Genomic DNA, 19,820 nt, shown 5'->3' with positions numbered 1-19,820 from the left:
AAACTGGCGTCACTTGCAAGAAATGTTTGGCTGACATCACAGGGGCCAGGGGCACCATTTCCTTTTGCCATCAAAGGCATCTATGTCGGCCACAGACTCGGACTCGACGAAGGCAGGAATGGTCATACTAAGAAGAGCCAGTGCCGCCCTTGCCTGGCCCGCCCACTACAGGAGTACAGCGAAGCGGATCGGAGCCTATTTGCATCATCTTCTTCTCCCTCCCGGTGAGAGTAGGGCTCAATTTACTCTGTGTTGTGATCTTGACCCTCACTGATTGACACTCCTCAGCTTCCAGACGACGCGCGTCAATATACGGTGACAAACGCGTTGGAAGTTCAGTATGATTTGAATTGGCTAGCTCAATGGACGTAACCTCACCAAGGCAACCTATGGTCAAAATGACACCGAAGGGATTTTCAGGGGCAAATTCGAAGATCCCCTCCCATCTGCCGCTTGCCTACCCCTCTGGGTAGCCTACCCCTCTGGGTTGACCTGTCCACCGCAGGACCATTTGGTTGTCCCTGCGCGGGGGTAGCACCTTTATTTGGGAAAGATTGCTGTGAGTACGGGAGAGACAGCATGGGGACACACGTGCGCAAAAAGAATTTCCCAGCTGTATCTGACCCATGCGGGTATCGCATCCGTTCAAATATCAGTTGAAAGAAATAATAGGCCTAGCCTATTAACAAGTCCATTGAAGCAATGAATCATGGTTTATGAACATCTTTGAATACCTATTCAGAAATAGGACCACTCCCTAATTTGACTGAAGTATGCATAATCGTCGCGCGACTTGGCTTTATTTCCTTGCTCATTCTATTATATCGACCCTAGCCCATCCACTCGACATCTTGACCCCTCCGGAGCCGTTTTCTCAAAAGCTGACTTGTCAAAATAATAGTTGCATGTGTTGTCGGGCGAAGCATGCGCTCCTGTCCCGACATGATGACAACTTTGTCTTCAAGGCACAGCTTTGGGATGAACATGGGGACAACATTCTCTTTCTTACTCATGCTGCTGTCAGTGAGCAATAATGGATAACCGAATCGGGCAAGGTACTTTCCCCGTGAGAGGCACTCACGTGAGATAGGTGCGACAGTCACAACCAGAGAAAACGGGACACCGTGAGGAGAATACAGTCACAATTAGACTCAACTCGGCGTACACCATCCCTATCTTATTTGAATAGGGATGGGGTATAACCCAAAATTATTGTTTCTTTATTGTTCACCGACGTGCCAACACTGACAGAAATATGCAACAGAAACAATACGGTGAAGGTAGCTTGCCCGATTCAGTCTGATTGTGACAGTTTCACCTATTGCGCTTGCCTCTGAGCATCTGTGACATATAGCGACAAGGTTGTATCCCACCACAATCCTTTCTTGTTCCATCTGTACGTGGGAAGAGATGGAACTGTATCTGCTGACCCATCCTGAGAGCAATGCAATCGACACAATAACAAATCGGACCTTGCAGCTTTAACGTTAGTCACAGCCAGAGCGAATAGCACCTTGATGGGTCCTACAGTCCTTCCAACGTGGTGAGAGAGACAATATTGTCACAACCAGACTGAATACGGCAAGGTACCTTCCCCATCTCTCTCACTGCGTTGGTAAGACGATGGGGGTCAACATGGTCCAATAGCTCTGGTTGTGACTGCCTGATCAATCTCACCGTGGCAAGACAATAAAGGTATCTGGCCTGGTTCAGTCTGATTGTGAATGTCATGTCTCTCTTACCAGATCTCCTCTGGTTGTGACCTTCTCACGTCACTCATCATATTGACAAGACGGTGGTACATGCAGGAGCAATGTCCCATCTTCTGTGTTTGTCTCACCTCTCGCCATTTTGAGGAGACGGAGAAGGCAGGTCCAGTTTTCTCTGGTTGTGACTGTCCCACTTGTCTCACCCTATTGAGAAGACGGTGAAGGCAGTCAGGTCCAGTTTTCTCTGGTTGTGGCTGTCCCACTTGTCTCACCCTATTGAGAAGACGGTGAAGGCAGTCAGGTCCAGTTTTCTCTGGTTGTGACTGTCCCACTTGTCTCACCCTATTGAGAAGACGATGAAGGCAGCCAGGTCCAGTTTTCTCTGGTTGTGACTGTCCCACTTGTCTAACCCTATTGAGAAGACAGTGAAGGCAGTCAGGTCAAATTGTATCTGGTTGTGACTGCCTCACTCATCTAACCATATTGAGATAGTGGAGGCAGCCAAGTCCAACCTTCTCTGGTTGTGACTGTCTCATCTATTTCACTACATAGGCAACACTGAAGCTGCCAGGTCCAATCGGGTGTTGTTGTGTTGTCACATATCTCTCAGTGTTGACAACATTGTGGTACCGAAACTGCATGGAACAGACCAGTACAGCAACTGAAACAGAACCGTAACAAAACGAAGGAATATCGCTGTTATTAATATTACATTGCTTTCTATATTTTATTGGAAGTTCTTGTATTTTCTATAACATCTTTGTACAAATATTACCGTATCTGAATGTTATCAACCCACCAGAACAAGACCAAACACTAATAAGCGTCTCTATAGCAGTAGCACAGTCATATCTGGTCTAGAAAGAGCAAAGACAACTATACAAAAGATAAAGAATTGATTAGCTACAGGTTGTTTTAATTAGCTGTGTTGGTAATTAGCTCAGGGCAACACTTAGCAGGCAAAATATTTTAAAATGTTGCAAAACTCTGCCTGCCGGCCTGTGACGCTGACTGTCACTAGAGTGTTGCATTGTTTTGACTGGGACAAGATGCAAATTTTGTTGGAGATTTTCATCAGGACGCATACTCTAGTGAAAATCAGCGTCGCCACCTTGACGCCACTTTGAAATTGGAGTTTATATATAAACTACAAATGAAATTGAGATAGTAGACATAGACATATTAACATGAAAATTGCAATATCTTAAAGGACCAATGGACTAATTAGCAGTTGTCAAGTGCGGGACATATAAATTCTTCCAAAACTCAACCATTTCTGAGCCATCTCACGCTATATATGTTTTGTAGTTAGATTGTTTAGGCCAAAGTGGTTGTCAGCAAATAACCTTGCATCATTCTGAGTTATACTGTTTCTGAAAATTTCTCCCAATCTTCTCGGTCTTTTATGAAAGGGAGACAATATTATGCAGGAACCAGGAGGGTCAAATGTCCGAAAAGTGTCCAATTAAGTCTCGACCATTTCAAACGATCAGATTATCAACACACATCACTATAAGGACCCAAACAAAACCCTGTTCACACACTGGTTACCTGGATACTTCCCAACGAATGGGTGCCAAATTTGTGTTTTTAATCAAGATTATTGCAGGCACTGTTTAGCAATTTTAGTGTTTCTTGTGGGAAAGCTCTTGAGTGACGCCCGGTTCGGACCCCAGCCTCGAGTGACGCCCGGATCGGACCCCAGCTGATGCCTAGATTACCCCTTAAATACTGACCTATGTAGTTACAAATTTCTCATCATCTCCCTACTCAACTAAGACAATGTACATGAAGTCGAAAGACATATGAATATACATTAGGACCAATTCACACAGTAGATACATCCCATCAGCGTAACTTTCAATTTACACCCAGCGAAATGTACAGCAATCTAAATACCAATGTGGTATATTTACTGTATGAATGAACATCCGTGACGTTATTGTACATGATATTACAGGGTGGCCCAGAATTATTTTCCTTTGGGAATAGAATTCTATTGTGTATCCATTGTGCGAGGGAAAATAATTCTGGGCCACCCTGTAGATCAGATCTTGGCACTTGACAAGAATATATAGAACCATGTTAAGTTGCATAAGTACATTTTATTTTTATTTGCAGAGCTTCTATTGGGTAATACTTGCAACACACTGGCGACTTAATCGGAAGTGTCAGTGGCAGCAAAAACATATAAGAGAGGTTGCGCATCATCCTGACTCCTGCATCCGCTACGAGTTAAACTGAGCGAGGGGAAGTCAAAAAGCAGGTTGTGCTCATCTCACGAGATCAAACTTGAAATATTGCTATACTTTTGGCGATGTAACATTTATATTCGACGTAGTGATCTCGTCTCAACAACAGATTAATAATGACGTTAAAGGGACACTAAAGGCAGCTGCTAGGTAGGCAAGATAAAGTTACACAATGTCGGCAATAGGGGTCTCTCCCATCTCACATTACATCAAAACTATTCACGCTTGTACAACGAATATACTAAGCGCTGAATCTAACATGACCCAGCTAGTGCCCTTAGTGTGCATATTGGTCACCCGAAGATGGCCAATTTAACCCCACTGCTCCTGCCTATAGTCCCCCTTTAAGACATTTGATGTGGTAATATGAGGAGAGGGAATCCCCTCGGAGTAGGAGTAGGAGCCAGGACGGTCCGCAACCTAAGTATTGCATTCGTTATGAGTAATAAACTTTTTTTAAAAGACCACCAATGACGTTTGTCTGTCGCTCAAGCGGTCGCCCTCTTCAGTTAGGCTACCCGTTTGCCCCAAACTTAAGTACATTTTTGACAGACAAATAAAGAAATTCCTTTAAGGGGTATGCCGCTCACAATTACTTGTGTTCCAGTTAAATAGAAATCTACTATAAATACACAATGCCGTAGTGCAGTTATTGTGAATACAAATTTGTTTAAACTTGGTATTCATAGTATTTGCATATCAGCCTACACAACGGCAATGTTGAAATTTATATTTAGTATGTATTTTCGAAATTGGACATTTTTATATTCAATTACAAAATTCAAATTTTTCAACGAATGGCATAGGCCTTTAAGTTGGAGTCATATAGGGTTCACGTTGTCACTTGTCATGATTCACTTGTCACGAGTTAACTGAATTAGGTTTGAAAACACCACGCGAGGATGAAAAGTGACCTCGTGAATCGTATGTCGCCCGCTCTTTGGAAATGACTTGTTTTTTCTTCATGTCACGCATGAAAAGTGACACGTCGAACGTGAACTCTATATAATCGTAGCCATAGGAGGAAACACGACATAAAACTCTTATGGCAGGAAATTTATTGCAAGACTGCACCAGATTATCTGTGACTTTGGCAGAACAGAAGCAGGCAGAATGGTTACTTGGGTTCAGTTTTTGAGCTGCGTATGAACATCACTGCACACGAACATGTGAAAAAGATAAACCTCTTACTTGAGAGGGTAAGCAGAACTGAAATCTGGTCTTCAATTTAAAATAACATACATGTACATGTTCAGTTGAACCACCCTCTGTGGACACCTCTGTTATACGGACAGTGACTTTCGGTCCCAAATGGGTAGTTTCTAAACATTTTGACTTCTAACCAGGACACCTCTCTAGTAAGGACAGCATTGAGAGTCCTAAGGGTGTTCTTGATAGGGAGATTCTACTGTATTTTGAAAAGTAAACTGTTGAAGAATTTGAAGTAAACTGTTGAAGAATTTGAAGGCTTGGAAATCAATGGGTAGGCATATCTCTGGCTCAAACAGTCAAAGCAAACAATACAACCATGAAAGTAAAATCAGCAGTTGCGAAAAAGAAAATTACAAAAGTGTATGAAATGGCCGGAACAATAGCAAAGCCAACTAAAATCACCCATGAAAAGTTTGAATGATGTAATATTGCATAAGTATTATTGAACATGTTCAAAGCCGGAAACTCTAGGTATTATTAAAGAGAAAAAGAAGAAAAAACGTCTTTCCACTCAAAATGTTGGTGTTTGGTTCCTTAAAGGCCCAGTTCCACTGTCAATCTGCTCTGTTCACTCACAGCATCAAAACTATTTTTGATAGCATGTAATTACGCGACTGAAGTTCACATGAACACATCATTGCATCTGTGACTCACTCGGAATAAAACTTCAGCAGTTCATCTCCTCAGCTTGAATGCAAATTCAAAATTACAAATTTTGACCGTACCACTGGACCTTTAACTATCTCTGCACTATCTTGAGCAAAAATTTTACATCAAGTTTCTAAGGAATGATGTAAAAACCTCACGCAAAGAAATACTCATACTCAACAATATCACTAAAGGCCTAGCTCCACTAATGCATTTCACGTCATGGTTTACACTCCATTCTCATTCATTGTACGTGACCATACAAGTGCTAAGTATGTTGCACTATTGACTCAAGCCCGCTGCCTGTGGAAATCGTCTGTCCAGCTGCAAAGCGGGGTGAGAAACGCCATTAATGGTAGAAAGAGGCATAGACATTATATAGTCATGCAGAGACATTTTCTGAACCAAAGACCCTAAACTTAAATGAACAGGTGCGGAAAAATACTAATACTTTCACAAATTCAGGGCCTGAATTTCAAGACTAACCAACATCTGGGAACTTTCTTCTGTAAAGGCCGTGCGAGATGACATCATCACATTAAGACGCCATTTTTAACATCAATTTACGTCACCAACCTACCCTGCACACTGGGTCGTCTGTGCAACATTGGCAGCAGTAAAGTTTGGTGACGTCAAGCATGACATTACCAACACTTTCCTGGCGACGTCAGCACAGTCTATTTGGAAATGGATTGATGTCCAAAATGGCCCTCCCAAATGACCCACTACCCAGCCTCTACACACTCACATTGACATACTGCAGGGATGTGACAGTGTGCAGAGCAAAAAACTGCCCCGCTGCCCTACAATGCAACAGGCCACAAAATGTATATGCCTCTAAAACGGTTATTTTTTATCTGATTTCGAAAATTCAAAGTTCTACCAAGAGCGGAGGCATATATCTTTCTGTAAAGCTCGAATATCTAAAGCATCAGATCGTCAGAAAATCTAACATCCTGTTCAGGAAAACACGAAGATCTCTTTTTGTTTGAATAGAAAATATGCTCAGATTTGATAAGTTCAAACTCTCCACGCCTTCGGTCTAAAAAAGACATGCAGCTTTCTTCAATTCGATCTGTTTCCATGAGGGTAGTGCATAGTACTCGCTCTTTGGCATCCCGAGGACTTCCTGCAACCAAGAAAGAATAAGTTCAGGTCAAGGTTGGTATTTAAAAGTTCAGTGCCCGGTTCTTCAAAATCAGTTTTGTCATCAATGGTAGCATTAACCTAAATCTAAAGGGCTTAACTGAAGGAGATAACACTGAGATACATTTATATTGAATGACCAGGCCCTGACAATGAAATGATATCATCAATATGTTCGCATCGAAAAGTTCGGAACACAGAGTAATTTCAAGACATATTTAAAAGGATGCCGTTCGTTATCACTTATGGTCCACTTAAATAGAAATCCCCTCATACACAATGCCGTAGTGCAGTTATTGTGTGTACAAATTAACTTGGTATTCATAGTATTTGTATATCAGCCTACACAACGGCAATGTTGAAATTTGTTTAAACTTGGTATTCATAGTATTTGTATATCAGCCTACACAACGGCAATGTTGAAATTTGTTTAAACTTGGTATTCATAGTATTTGTATATCAGCCTACACAACGGCAATGTTGAAATTTGTTTAAACTTGGTATTCATAGTATTTGTATATCAGCCTACACAACAGCAATGTTGAAATTTGTTTAAACTTGGTATTCATAGTATTTGTATATCAGTCTACACAACAGCAATGTTGAAATTTATAGTTAGAATGGACATTTCTAAATTCAAATACAAATTCCAATTTTTAACGAACGGCGTAGGCCTTAAGGTAATACATGCATGTATTTTTTGCAGAAATTCTCTACATCATTAAATGTTTTCCATGCAGACTTAGGATTCTACTTCGATTGTTAATTGCGGTGAAATGTTTAGCCATGTTCAACAATTGTGAGATTATAAGACTGGAGTTAAGACCAAGCTTAACAATGAATTTGTCCCATATGATATCAACCGACATACATATATTCTATCCATTGAAAACTCTGGAATAATTTGTTGTGTTAAGCAGGACCTAAACCCAACGGTATTATAATTTACCTGGAAATCTTCTTCACTAAGGTAAGACTCGATTTTGGAAGCATCCACACCATCAGGTAGGGGGCGCTCTTGTAGCTCATCAAATGTGTAAACAGTCCGCGATAACATCGTCAATATGTCTTTCATGCGGAATAAGCCTTCCTTACGTCCGTCCTGAAACAACAACAAAATGGGGGTAAGACGACAGTTCACATATGTCTCGATGAATCAGTAAAGTGTCTTGCACAAGACCATTGGAAACAGTCAACATTGTGTGGTTGTCTACATCGAAAGACCACAAATATCTTCCACCTTAAACCAGGTTGGTCAGACATAAAATTTAAATAACATGTAAAGTGTCCAGTCCAATAGACATAAATTGAAGTGATATGTAAAGTGTCTTGCCCCAGACCATCAACACCAACTCACCTTTAGGTTTGCCTCCTGTGCCTCCTCATCCACCTCCCAGGTAGGGAACAGGTTCGTAAAGTGAATCGGTTCTAATCCTGCATAGACAAGATATGCAGGGGGTGGGTTTGACGGGTTCTTTTCTGAAAATCATAGAGATTATTTTTTATTATCTTTCTTCTCTGTCATGGCAAAATATTTTTTTGAGTCCCTGCTACCAAGTACAAAGCTTTGAATGGCGCTCTGGATGCAGCTCATGTCACTTCAACACGTCAGTATGAGAGGAAACCTAGATCTTACTCCATTTATCATTTTGGGCAGCGTCACACCTGCTCCAAATTTGACAAAATGCTGGGTTTACATACGATTCATGTTGTCACTTGTAAAGGGTTTACATGTCACATGTCATAAGTACATTTGTTAATTGACTTAGGCTTGAAAAACATGACATAAAGTGACATGGGGGTGACAAGTGACAGTGCGAATCTTATGTAGCCCGCTCTTTGGAAATGACTTGTTTTTACCTAAAATGACAAGTTATAAGTGACATGTGAATTCTATCCTGAGCAACTGAGAATTCTATGATTGGGAATACCAAGACGATATCTAGAAGTTCTCCTAGATCATCTCGATGGACTCCATAGGTGATATCACAAATCCTTACCCTTGCAGTAATGCAATGTCGTCTCCATTGCACATTTCCTATTCAGGTTAAACCTGGCCCTCGCGGACCCTGTACTGACATTATCACTCTCCTCATCACCTTCGGGCCACCAGCCCTGCCACAAGATCACTTCCGTCTCGTGGTCGAACAGGAACAAAGCTGGAAGAGAGAAAGGGCATGTAAGACGATTAGCACTGAGGGAAGCTCCCACGTCTCTACCCGGTTAGACCAATTTTCTCCAATGCCCTGGCCAGCCAACAGCAAGTTGACAAATGATTTTCTAGCGTGATGACTGACTTATCCTCCCTGGTTACAGAGGGCACCACCAAGCCAATAACCTCAATGGGAACCAACTGTACAGGCAATACATACACAGGAGAAGCAGTCTATTCATTGAAATAGGACTAGAATACCAGTTTCTGTGAGCTCTTTGGCATACTCTTTGCATATTGCTGCCACAAGTTGCATGGCACACAAAGAGACAAAAAATATTATCAAATTTTCAAAACCTACTGACCGATGGAAATATCTCGATGAGCACTTTCTGATGGTGTCACTTTCATTATATTTGAAATTGATTTGTTTATTCTTTCTCAAAAATACCTTGCAGCCCAAAAACCTTTGTAGAATGCTTACCCGGCTGTGTGACCCTGTAGAGATCAGCTTGTAGGAATGGAAAAGGTGTACAGACATCACTTCTGGATGGATTCAGGTGTTCGGAGACCTCAAATGTACCCGCTACACTGTCCATGTAGAAGAGACGAGGTGTGTGACGGAAGACAAGGGGGTCTGCAAAAAGAGTGGATAGAATGCTCCATGAATAACTCAAGTAGCTTAAGAGTAGAGTGGAACCTCCCTTAGGGGACACCTCTCTATTGAGGACACCCTCTGTATCAAGGACACTGATCCTAAATTGGTTCTTTACATTCAATTTGACCTCTCTAGTCAGGATACCTCTTTGCTAAGGACAGCACTTGTCACTGCCGAGGGTGTCCTTAATAGAGGTTCTACCGTATTTAGATGGTGTTACCACCAAGTTGAACAGTGTTTTTTTTATTTCAGCTATTACGACATAATCATATTTCCAAATTCTCAAAAGACTGCCAAACAAATGTTTTCATCACAACCCTAAAATCATAGTGTCATATCTCGTGACCAATCTCAAGTCCATATCATTATTAGCCCATTTCAGTCATTTTAGGGGAAAATGTTCCCATTTCTGCAAATTACACAAAATCATCTCGAAGCTTACCTCTCATCAAACAGTCGTATTGACTCCTATCCATGCTGTCCATGGCCGACCAGAATTCTCGCCGTTCACGCCCCTCTTCAACCTCGGTCATCATGATTACAGCACCTTTGTGTAGCCCGACCTCTAGCGGGCACTTCTTTGCTAGACGTTGAGCGATCTTTAAAGCAATGTTCCGCGTATAATCAAATGACTTGGCGCCATGCCAGACGAATAAATTCCCAGTTAGCACGTTGAGCAAAAGAAACGTAGAACGACTACGCAAATTCGCTATACAACACGTAACCTCCATTAAGTAAGCCTCACTGTCAATTTCATTTCGTACGGCAAATAATCGCCAGTCACCTTGCGTATTTGTCGACTCATCCTCGCGTTTTCCTATATGAAGAATCATACCACCGTCGAATAAATTCAAGAAACACGCAGGCTCGCGGCCCTGAGTAACGCGAACTTGTGGCCCACGCTCTTCGTCCAGTTCGACAGTCATAAGTGCCGAGGCACCTTTTTCATTAATCGTAGAATCTCTTCCTTGCCAGAAGAAATACGCACAGCGTTCCCGGCCGGTTAGCGATTGTCGCGCTGCTTGCCCCTTCAAGTTCTTTAGACCACCGGCATTGATCATGTATTGCCACCGGACCACATATGTGTCGCCTCCGTGGAACTGCCCAAAGCTGTCGGCGTGTAATTGCAAAGTCTCATATTCCATCACGTGCCACATCAGGACTTTGATAGTGATGACATCAAACTCCTTCTTCAACCCCTCAAAAGACTCAATCCTGAAATGCACAAAATATACTTTTCAAATCTCAAAATTAGTTTACCATTCGTTCACTCACTTTGAGGTAATATCAGTGACTAAATATTAATCAGAAAACCATATTTCATGGCCAAATTAATAAATACATGTATAGAAAAGAAATCTGAACACTTTGATGTTTCCTAAAAGTAATCTAGTTTTTACAATTTGCCTTGAAAGTGCCACACACACAACAAACTTACCATTTCTTTCCCCGTCCTACGTTACTTCCTTCTAGCACCAATGTTACTGGGTTGGTTTTCAATGGAATCATCAGTTTGGCATCAAATGGCTTCAGATCTAATGCAACGTCGGTCTGTTGGAAACGAGACAGTTAGAGTTATGCAAAATGTATGAAAGGGGAAGCAGTATAACTTGGGTAATTTGTAATGGAAAAAAAATCATTGAACAGACACATACAACCATGAATGGATTCAACCTGCCCACAATAACCCACCTTGGTTGGTTCGGAATCGCCGGTCTTGACCTTGATAATCCTGTTCGAGTCCGGCCAATCCTTAAACTTCTCACGGAACAATATCGTCTCCATGTTCTCGTTAATCTTGGCCAGTAAGCACCATTTTGGGCGTGTGTCGCCCTTCAGCGGAAGACCACCGTCCTCTTCACCTGAAAAAAGAGATTTCTGTGATCATAAGCAAATTTCGTGAATTATCTTTCTGATTACTCAATTACTTATTGTTGTTTACGCTCAATCACCCACCCACTCACTCACACACTCTCAATCGCTCATTCCTACCGGCACCATGGCATTGGCAACTGGCAGCAGTGATGGGCCGTTCTCAGTTTTCGGTTTTCTGCCTTCTGAATGTGGTAACATGTCTTCACTGGCTACTCCAGTCTTTGATATCGATCATCTTCAGAAACACCACTGCAGACTTCATTTCGTCTTTCGAAGGTGGAATTTCGTGAACAATGAGTAACAATAGCGTGATCGATGCTACGACCACGAGCATCTACACTTAACATTGCTATCAAAAAGTTACAAAAATATGCGCAGTCAGAGTTTAAAACCAACAACCGAAAAAGTTATAGGATTCAAGCAGGAAAATATCGAGTTGATAGCTGGGCGTCAGCTAGGACATTATTATTAGCTCCAGCAGACGTAGGATTACCTGTTCCCAAAATCAGACCATAGCACTGAGCAGAAAGACAAAGTTGCAAAGATGGACAGCGGAAGGGATATTGTTACATTTGCCAATTGTTGGGCACGAGAATATACACAGCTTTTGTAGATATCTACATGTAGAAACTTGGTGTTATACGCAAAATAACTATGCATTTCCATAACACTAAGAATTGATATCAAAAACTAAGAATGTGGAAGCAGTACCATGAATACTATGATATATTATCTGGCGCTATGTTCCAATTTCTGAAGATAGGGGGCCTTTACAAGACAAATTCGCACTATGTGATGGCTGTTGCTTGATATATTGGGCGGGTGTTGCTTGATTTTTGTCACAAAATATTTCTCAAATGGTTAACCTAATTTAGAAGTGCTTGATAAGCTACTGGGTATTATAATGAGGTTCTAAAACCCATCTAAGGCTGGAGTTATGTGGGGTTCACGTTGTCTCTCGTCATGATTCACTTGTCACGAGTTCACTGACTTGGCCTTGAAAACACCACGTGACAGTGAAAAGTGACATTGTGAATCGTACGTAGCCTGTTCTTAGGAAATGACTTGTTGTCACGCATAAAAGGTGAACAGTGACACGTTACATCACATGTGAAAACATGAACTCTATATAATCACAGCCTAAGACATATCAGTACCCACTACTGTGCGCTAGCATGGCATAGGACTTCATACTATGACAAAATGCCCTATATGTTCTCCATCTGAGAGTTCAAAACTAAATGTTGAGTAATTTTGTTCATCTTGATAATGTTTCTCCATCAAAGTAAAAAAACAACAGTATGAGTTCACAGGAACCGTCCTTTAAAAAAAGAATAATCTCTTGGATTTTCTGAAGTTCCAAATTCTTAGTCTTTATGAATTCTTCATTGTACTTATCACCACACAGAAAGACAGCGGGTCAAAGAAGGAGTGCTCGAGATAATGCTGGCCCGGCACTTATGGAAGTCAGACCGTGTTTCTGTACATTTTCAGATGTACATCTGCAGCACCCCTATGGGTGAACTCTGTAATGATCATAAGCACTGTCCCAGCACTTCCTAAAGAAACTCCTCCTTTAAATGCCAAGACCAATACACTGGGTTAGCGAGCACAATTTCATTAAAGGAGTACACCGTTCGTATTCACTGGAGTCGAAGGAAAATTTTCAAATTCAATTACAAATTTCAAATTTTTTGACAAACGGTGTAGGCCTTTAAAGAACACAGCCTGGCTCCTCCCACACACAATACATACCAGGCTTTTGCTTTATAACTGCAAAACAAGTTTTCAAAAACAACTCATAATTTTTTGTGAAATGTACCCGAAAACTTATTTGCCTTTTTCCAGTTGAAGCGCGTTGTACAATGGGTGATAAGAATCTAGACTCGCAAATGCTATAAGATCAATTTTGTACAGAAAGGTCAAGTGTACAATGTACATGGCGTTTTAGATAAAAGCATTTGCTAGTATTTATTCATATCACCCAATAACACTCGTAATGTAAGAGGAAAATTCAAAATAAAATATTGAAAACTGAATAATTCTAACAAAAGTATTAGAAAAGTTGACATCACACCAAATCTGACTGATAACAAAGTAACTTCATGCATCAAAATTGCAACGAAAAGATACTTCAGAACACAGCAATTAATGTAACAGAGCACGTGGGCAAATCAAGAACTTCGTCAGAGGTTAGAGAGCCAGAAGTGTTTCTTCACAGTGAACTGCCCAAATTTCTGCCGGAACATTTTTGCAATTTGCAAACATAAAATCATTATCATTTTACTTTGAAAAACCAAAAGGAATTTCATATGTCTGTCAAGATAAAAATTAGTTTAAAATCAAATTTTCGCAGATCATACAAAAATAAAGAGATCCAAAAATGTACAGGTTTACCGCACATGAAGAAGAAACAGGATTTACAAGTCTACTTTTTTAACCCAGTCTGGCAATGACTATTTTCTACACATTGGACTATCACTCTCCATGAAGTCCCCCATGTGCCCCAAACTTAACCAAGTTCCTTACTAGAACATTACCAGTGGTTCCTTACCTTTGAATGGCGACAACGGGCTGATCTCCAACTCGGAGTAATCGTACCCTTGGTCCCACACCTGTTTTGCTAACTTCATCGCCATCTTTCTCTTCTCGGTCGAGACCTTCTTCCCGTGCCACACGTACATCTCCGTGCCGAAGTCCAACACGTAGATCTGAAAGAGATAGGTCATGTCAGAGCAGTATGGGAAGGATGATGGGCTGAGACAGTCAAGTACCCCACTGGTTGGTGGCTGGTACCAGACAGTTGTTAGACCTTATATCTTCATGTTGAAATATCAGTCAAATGAAGCCGGTCTTCTTAAATGTTGTCTGGGAATTTGGTTCATACTCCCGTCAATATTGTGGCACTGCTTCAAAGTTGTATAAGGAGAATCGCGTTCTTCACGATTTCCAAAAATATGCTATGGATGACGACAACAGGTAATAAATCAATGCAAAACCAGAATCTTTTCCTACCTCTTCACTCTTCAGCATCTCGTGTCTGAGCGGCATGCCCCAAAACTCCTCCACAGGGATAAGTGAGCTCCCCTCCACGCGATACACAATATTCGTCTCTGTGAGAAACGTCTCATAGAGGAGATCCTCGTCGTCTGGTCCAACGTCCTGGTAGTCGGCAACGCCATCTAGCAGTTTCCAAAACGCATCGTGAGCTTGGCCGCGCGCCTCGTCGATTGTGATTACCCCACGACTGCTCCCCTTGAAACCGAGATCTTTCTTTTGGAAGATTGTCTGGGCTATTTCTTGAGCCTGGAGGCAGAATGTTGATAATGATAGAAATAATGCTTTCTGAATTTGAAGCCAATTATGACCAAGTCCTGCCCTAACTTCTGGACTAAGAGAGACACATTCGGTCTTAAATGTTTTCTTCCGCTTATAACTAATGGATACATCAGTTCTAGGCTTACCTTTGCTTTTTCGATAACGTTGGAGAATTCTCCCATCCAGCAGAACAGCTTGTCAGACGAAACTAAGATGAAGCAGTCGCCACTGTTCAGTGACTCCGCCTTCGGTTCGACCAATCGGAATTGGACTTGACGTCGACCTGAAAAATGGTAAAATAATTTAAGGGCGATTGTATAAAGATTGTACATGTAAATACATTTATAATACACAACTTTTCTTTGGTGCAAAATTCAGACTAAAGTTTGGGGTCAGGATACACAACCATTCTTTTGTGTTCAATTGCAACTAAAGTTTGGGGCCCAGTACACAAAACCATACTTTTGTATACAATTTCAACTAAAGTTTGGGGCCCAGTACACAAAACCATTCTTTTGTATACAATTTCAACTAAAGTTTGGGGCACAGTACACAAAACCATTCTTTTGTATACAATTCTTTCTTTTTTTGCGAGTTTAAATGGGGCCCACTATACACTTGGTATATATAGTCTTTGTAAATCTGTAACCGTCTGCACAATGGCAATTGAAATTTATATTCAGTACCTATTACGTAGTTACAATTTTCAAATCGGAAATTTTCAAATTCAGTTTTTAAATTTTACAAACAGTGTAGGCCTTCAAATTTTAGTAACTTTCTACTCACCCTTGATCTGCATTAACATAATGTCCATGTAAGGAAAAACGCGCAGTCCTCCCTTAGTTTTTGATGCTGCAGTAGGAGCGGCTTTCTTCAAAGAAATGTCAGCAAAGTTTACCTTGGCAGCGATACCGGCGATGGCCGACTGGTCGAAACCTTTCTGTTGACCAACAACTGAAACAAAATAGAAGACATTTTTTAACCACAAACTGAGAGCTTATAGCCAATCAAGGACAATTGGCACCTAAAAGGTTAAGCCATTTATGGTGAGCTTATACAGGGGAGAGACATGTTTCTTCAAAAGTTCAAAAAGCAATACGTTATAAAAACGGATCTGTAAGCATACTGTCTTGTTCCAAAAAGTATTGCAGCATAAAAATTTCTTTGGGAGGCATGAAGAATTCCCAAGATGCACAAAATAAATAGCCCCAATTATCAATAAATGATCAATGGGGGGGGGGGGGGTGTCAAATAAACAAGATGGAAAGACGTACTCTTCTCCTTCTTGACTCGTGCCACCTCCTTTTCGGGAATACCCGATTTAACACCTTCCTCGTACGTCATCTTGATATCTTTCCGCTCCGCCAGAGCACGCAGAGGATTCCGTGACGTCGGCCGCGTCCTTTTTGGCTTGATACGCTTCTTGTTTTGAAGACTGAAAAATATTTGCATAAACTTGATATAGTGATATATTCTGCCACAGGAAACAAAATCGGCATAAACTTTTCTTAATGAATGACGCAGAAGCCACAGGGATGCTAGATACTTACATATCCTGTGAGTAAATAAAAATGTCATCTAATGCTTCGTCACTTATTTCTAATGTTCTTCCCGGTGTATCTTCGGTTTTTGATGTAAAGAATGATTCGGTGTCGTCAAAGGCTGGAATTTCAATCGTCTTCGGGGATAGATCCTCGTCTCCGTTTGTGGCAGTGTGGGTCTTCGCAGCAGCAGCCGCTGCTAAAAAATAAAGAAGGGATAAATTTTTGTATCACGTTTTCCTAACAGATGGCAGCACCATAGACACCCGACGGCAATGTGTTGAAAAGACAAGAGACAATGAAAAGATGTGATGTTTAGTCAGTATTTGCAGAGCACATAATTCAGATGTCATTCTCTGAAGTGGATTTGTTTAAATAGGGTTGGAATGGTTTTATTCAAACCAAGCGTAACACACTGCAAACTCGTCATGCTGAACACCTGCAAAACCAGCATGGAACAAAGCAGCAGCAAATGGTATTGGGGGGGGGGGGGGGATACCTTGCCAAATCTAATAAAAAAGTCAAAAAAATATCCTTCGCCGATTCCTGATATGAAATTTTGGTCAAATTCCTATCTGACCTGATCTGTTGACTCTCAAAACTAAAGGGCTATGTTATAATATTGGATGCCTGCAACAGATGGGTTTGAACCACAGTCAAAGTTGATCGAAGTGGTGTACAATCTGCCACACTCCTGACCCTTCCACTCCCAAGCTACTGACTCAAAGCTAGGTAATGTCATGATATTGGAGACCACTAAAGATAGATTTTAAACCACAAATTTGAACTTGGTCAAAGTGGCGTACAATCGGACAAAGAGCTGACCCTGCCACTTCCTATAGCTATGTCTAATTCTACGCCCTACACCGTCGACTTACTCATGGTGTTGTCAGTGATGGTCATCATCGGCAGTGATGGTTTACTAGGGGAGACTGGTGGGGTAGGTGTCGATACCGTATCACTTGACTCAGAATCTGTAAAGCGGAAAGTACTGAGCAGGTGAACATGCACATTGCGCAATCAGGACAACTAAAAGACTTAAAGAGTAAGTAGAATGGAGCCACACTGCTTTTCATTTCTGTAGTAAAACGATCCAGAAACTTCTGAGCAGATATCAGGTCGCAAATAACTTCTACGGGCCCTTTACATTTGGCTAGCCATTCCCACCAAAAAAAACCTGCTCTGGTCGTTGGAGGCCGCCATTTACATGGTATGATGTCACAAATTGTATGCTTCATCATATCGACCTCTATTGCACTGAGTTGCATAAATTTTGCATGTACCCAACCCGTCGGTGACACGAGGACGTCCTTCTTGGATTTTACATGACATTACGTCATTTTCCAAAACATGGTCGACGTCTGTTTCTGGCGCCAAGATATTTGCCCCATGAACGGCCGATTTATATCTCCAATAAAGGTCATGTGGCAATATTTCGGCGCAGAAATTTGGTCAGTTGTGATATATCGAGTTAATGTCTCACGGGTACACTGTATTTCGAATGATTTTAAAAGCTTTCTACTTACTCTTTAAAACACGAAAAGTATTAGTAAAACGCCATGCTTTTTCAAAACTACAACACTGACTTAGATTATAAAACGCATTTAACAGGGGCAGGTGATGTTCATATTCAATGATTACACTTTACACACTCTCATCAAGCCGGGTTTCAATTTAGTAACCAAGTTTTGAGTTCTTGCACTGAAATGCATACAATGTATGTTACAGTCATGCGACTATACAATGTAGGTATTACGTCTTGCATCACATCATTCTCGCCATGAATCGACTCTTTCTATACAATATTTACCCACAAGACACCATGCACATAGCAACAAACTATAAACACCGCAAATATTATGATATCCGGTTAAGTAACAGTAGGTGGCGCGCCGCATATAAAACAAATCCACACATCTCTTCCGATAGAATTTTCCGGCAATCCAGCTAATCTACACGAAACTAACCATTTTTCAAGTGCACAATGCCAGCTTTTGGTCGCTTGTTTCGTCGGGCTAGTAGGGGGCTGTCGGGAGCCATCTTTTTACCTGTAAAACATGCAATGGTAGTAGAAGGGTTAATTTGGGTAAACATGCATTATAATGCATTGTTGAAGCTTCTGAATGCACTACAAATGGGGGAAACCGCAAAGGAGGATTATTTTCAATGCGCCAAAGACAAACATCTACAATTATAGTACACTTAAAGTGTATTTCGCACGATCAGCGTTCTAGCCCACTTTCAGCGTCCAAGAAAATGCACCGTCACATTTCCTGTTCAAATCTCTGAAGCAGATCAGCTCACCAGACTCACCCTGCTGAACATGTGTACAATTGTGTTCCATTTACAAACTTGCATATGGGAATTCCACAGTATGACTCGATGCACCAACTGCTTTGATATCAACTGCAGCGCTGGAAATGGTGGGGCCTTGTATTGCCTGTGCGAAATTCACTTTAATACGTTTTTATAATGTTTGTGCACAAAATTTTTTCATCCAAGAAAACTGCCCTCTTTTTAAAAATTCATCTCCCAGCTCTGCAATAACTTTACACACAACCTCCTTCAATTTGCTAGCAACAAGACATATCATTAAGAGATCAATGTGCACTTTATTTTCGATGCATTGTTGAAGCATTTGGAATGCAATGAAACCAAGTAAGGATCTACAGCAGCCTATATAATTTAAACAGATTTATGCCTTCCATCAAAATAGCAAACAAAACTGGGCTTGTACTGTGAAACCGATCAGGAGCCACAAGATGTTTGGACAGCAACACAATTTTGTGCTGAAATTTTTTAGTGGGGCATCATGACGAAAACATCAAAGTTCGGATAGCTCCTGACTTCTTTTATAGCCTTAGCTACATTTTAACATACATACAGTACATAGGTAGCACGAGAGACAAAATATCATAGGTTGACTGAAGAAATCCCTAGCACTGAATGACATTTTGAAAATTGACTATGAATTGTCCTTGCATTTTTAGAAAATAGCAATGTCGCTGAAATCCTGGTGCTGCCCATGCAGTGTACAATATGGCGACATGAAACAATTTCTTGCATTGGTTTGGTCTAGATGTATTACACAAAGGTGTGCCGTGTTGGAACATCAAGATTGGTACACTACATTAAGGTCAGGTGGTACAGTTATAGCCCCATGACAATTATTGCCTCTTAGAGCATCACTGTGTATTACACTGTGTATTACCTGCACTTTCTTCACAGGTGGGGTATTACCAGGGATACACTTGTACCTATTTACCTCACATGTTGTATGGTAACAATGCGGGAATGCGCTATAACAAA

General features: G+C 41.1%; 1 protein-coding gene across 13 annotated transcripts in view; it reads right to left on the bottom strand.

Annotated features, from left to right (window-relative positions):
• Window positions 1–2,408: 2,408 nt before the first annotated feature.
• LOC135499312 (supervillin-like) overlaps window positions 2,409–19,820 on the bottom strand; it is a 150,048-nt gene continuing 132,636 nt past the window's right edge. For 9 of the 13 annotated variants that reach the window (XM_064790036.1, XM_064790038.1, XM_064790037.1 and 6 more), the window contains 17 exons: window positions 18,479–18,559; window positions 17,390–17,485; window positions 16,521–16,710; window positions 16,245–16,405; window positions 15,757–15,924; window positions 15,117–15,253; window positions 14,668–14,958; window positions 14,207–14,363; window positions 13,408–13,425; window positions 11,470–11,639; window positions 11,216–11,328; window positions 10,220–10,992; window positions 9,604–9,756; window positions 8,968–9,126; window positions 8,325–8,446; window positions 7,917–8,069; window positions 2,409–6,950 (listed from right to left, as the gene is read on the bottom strand). In XM_064790036.1, coding sequence (XP_064646106.1) covers window positions 6,864–6,950; window positions 7,917–8,069; window positions 8,325–8,446; window positions 8,968–9,126; window positions 9,604–9,756; window positions 10,220–10,992; window positions 11,216–11,328; window positions 11,470–11,639; window positions 13,408–13,425; window positions 14,207–14,363; window positions 14,668–14,958; window positions 15,117–15,253; window positions 15,757–15,924; window positions 16,245–16,405; window positions 16,521–16,710; window positions 17,390–17,485; window positions 18,479–18,559 — 3,029 coding nt within the window. In that variant the 3' untranslated portion in view covers window positions 2,409–6,863. The remainder of the gene's footprint in view (window positions 6,951–7,916; window positions 8,070–8,324; window positions 8,447–8,967; window positions 9,127–9,603; window positions 9,757–10,219; window positions 10,993–11,215; window positions 11,329–11,469; window positions 11,640–13,407; window positions 13,426–14,206; window positions 14,364–14,667; window positions 14,959–15,116; window positions 15,254–15,756; window positions 15,925–16,244; window positions 16,406–16,520; window positions 16,711–17,389; window positions 17,486–18,478; window positions 18,560–19,820) is intronic. The other 4 variants (XM_064790031.1, XM_064790034.1, XM_064790032.1 and 1 more) reach the window with 4 other exon arrangements.

Source organism: Lineus longissimus, chromosome 15 (genome assembly GCF_910592395.1).
Source record: "Lineus longissimus chromosome 15, tnLinLong1.2, whole genome shotgun sequence".
Lineage (NCBI taxonomy): Eukaryota > Metazoa > Nemertea > Pilidiophora > Heteronemertea > Lineidae > Lineus > Lineus longissimus.
This window is presented reverse-complemented; position numbering and strand designations above follow the sequence as displayed.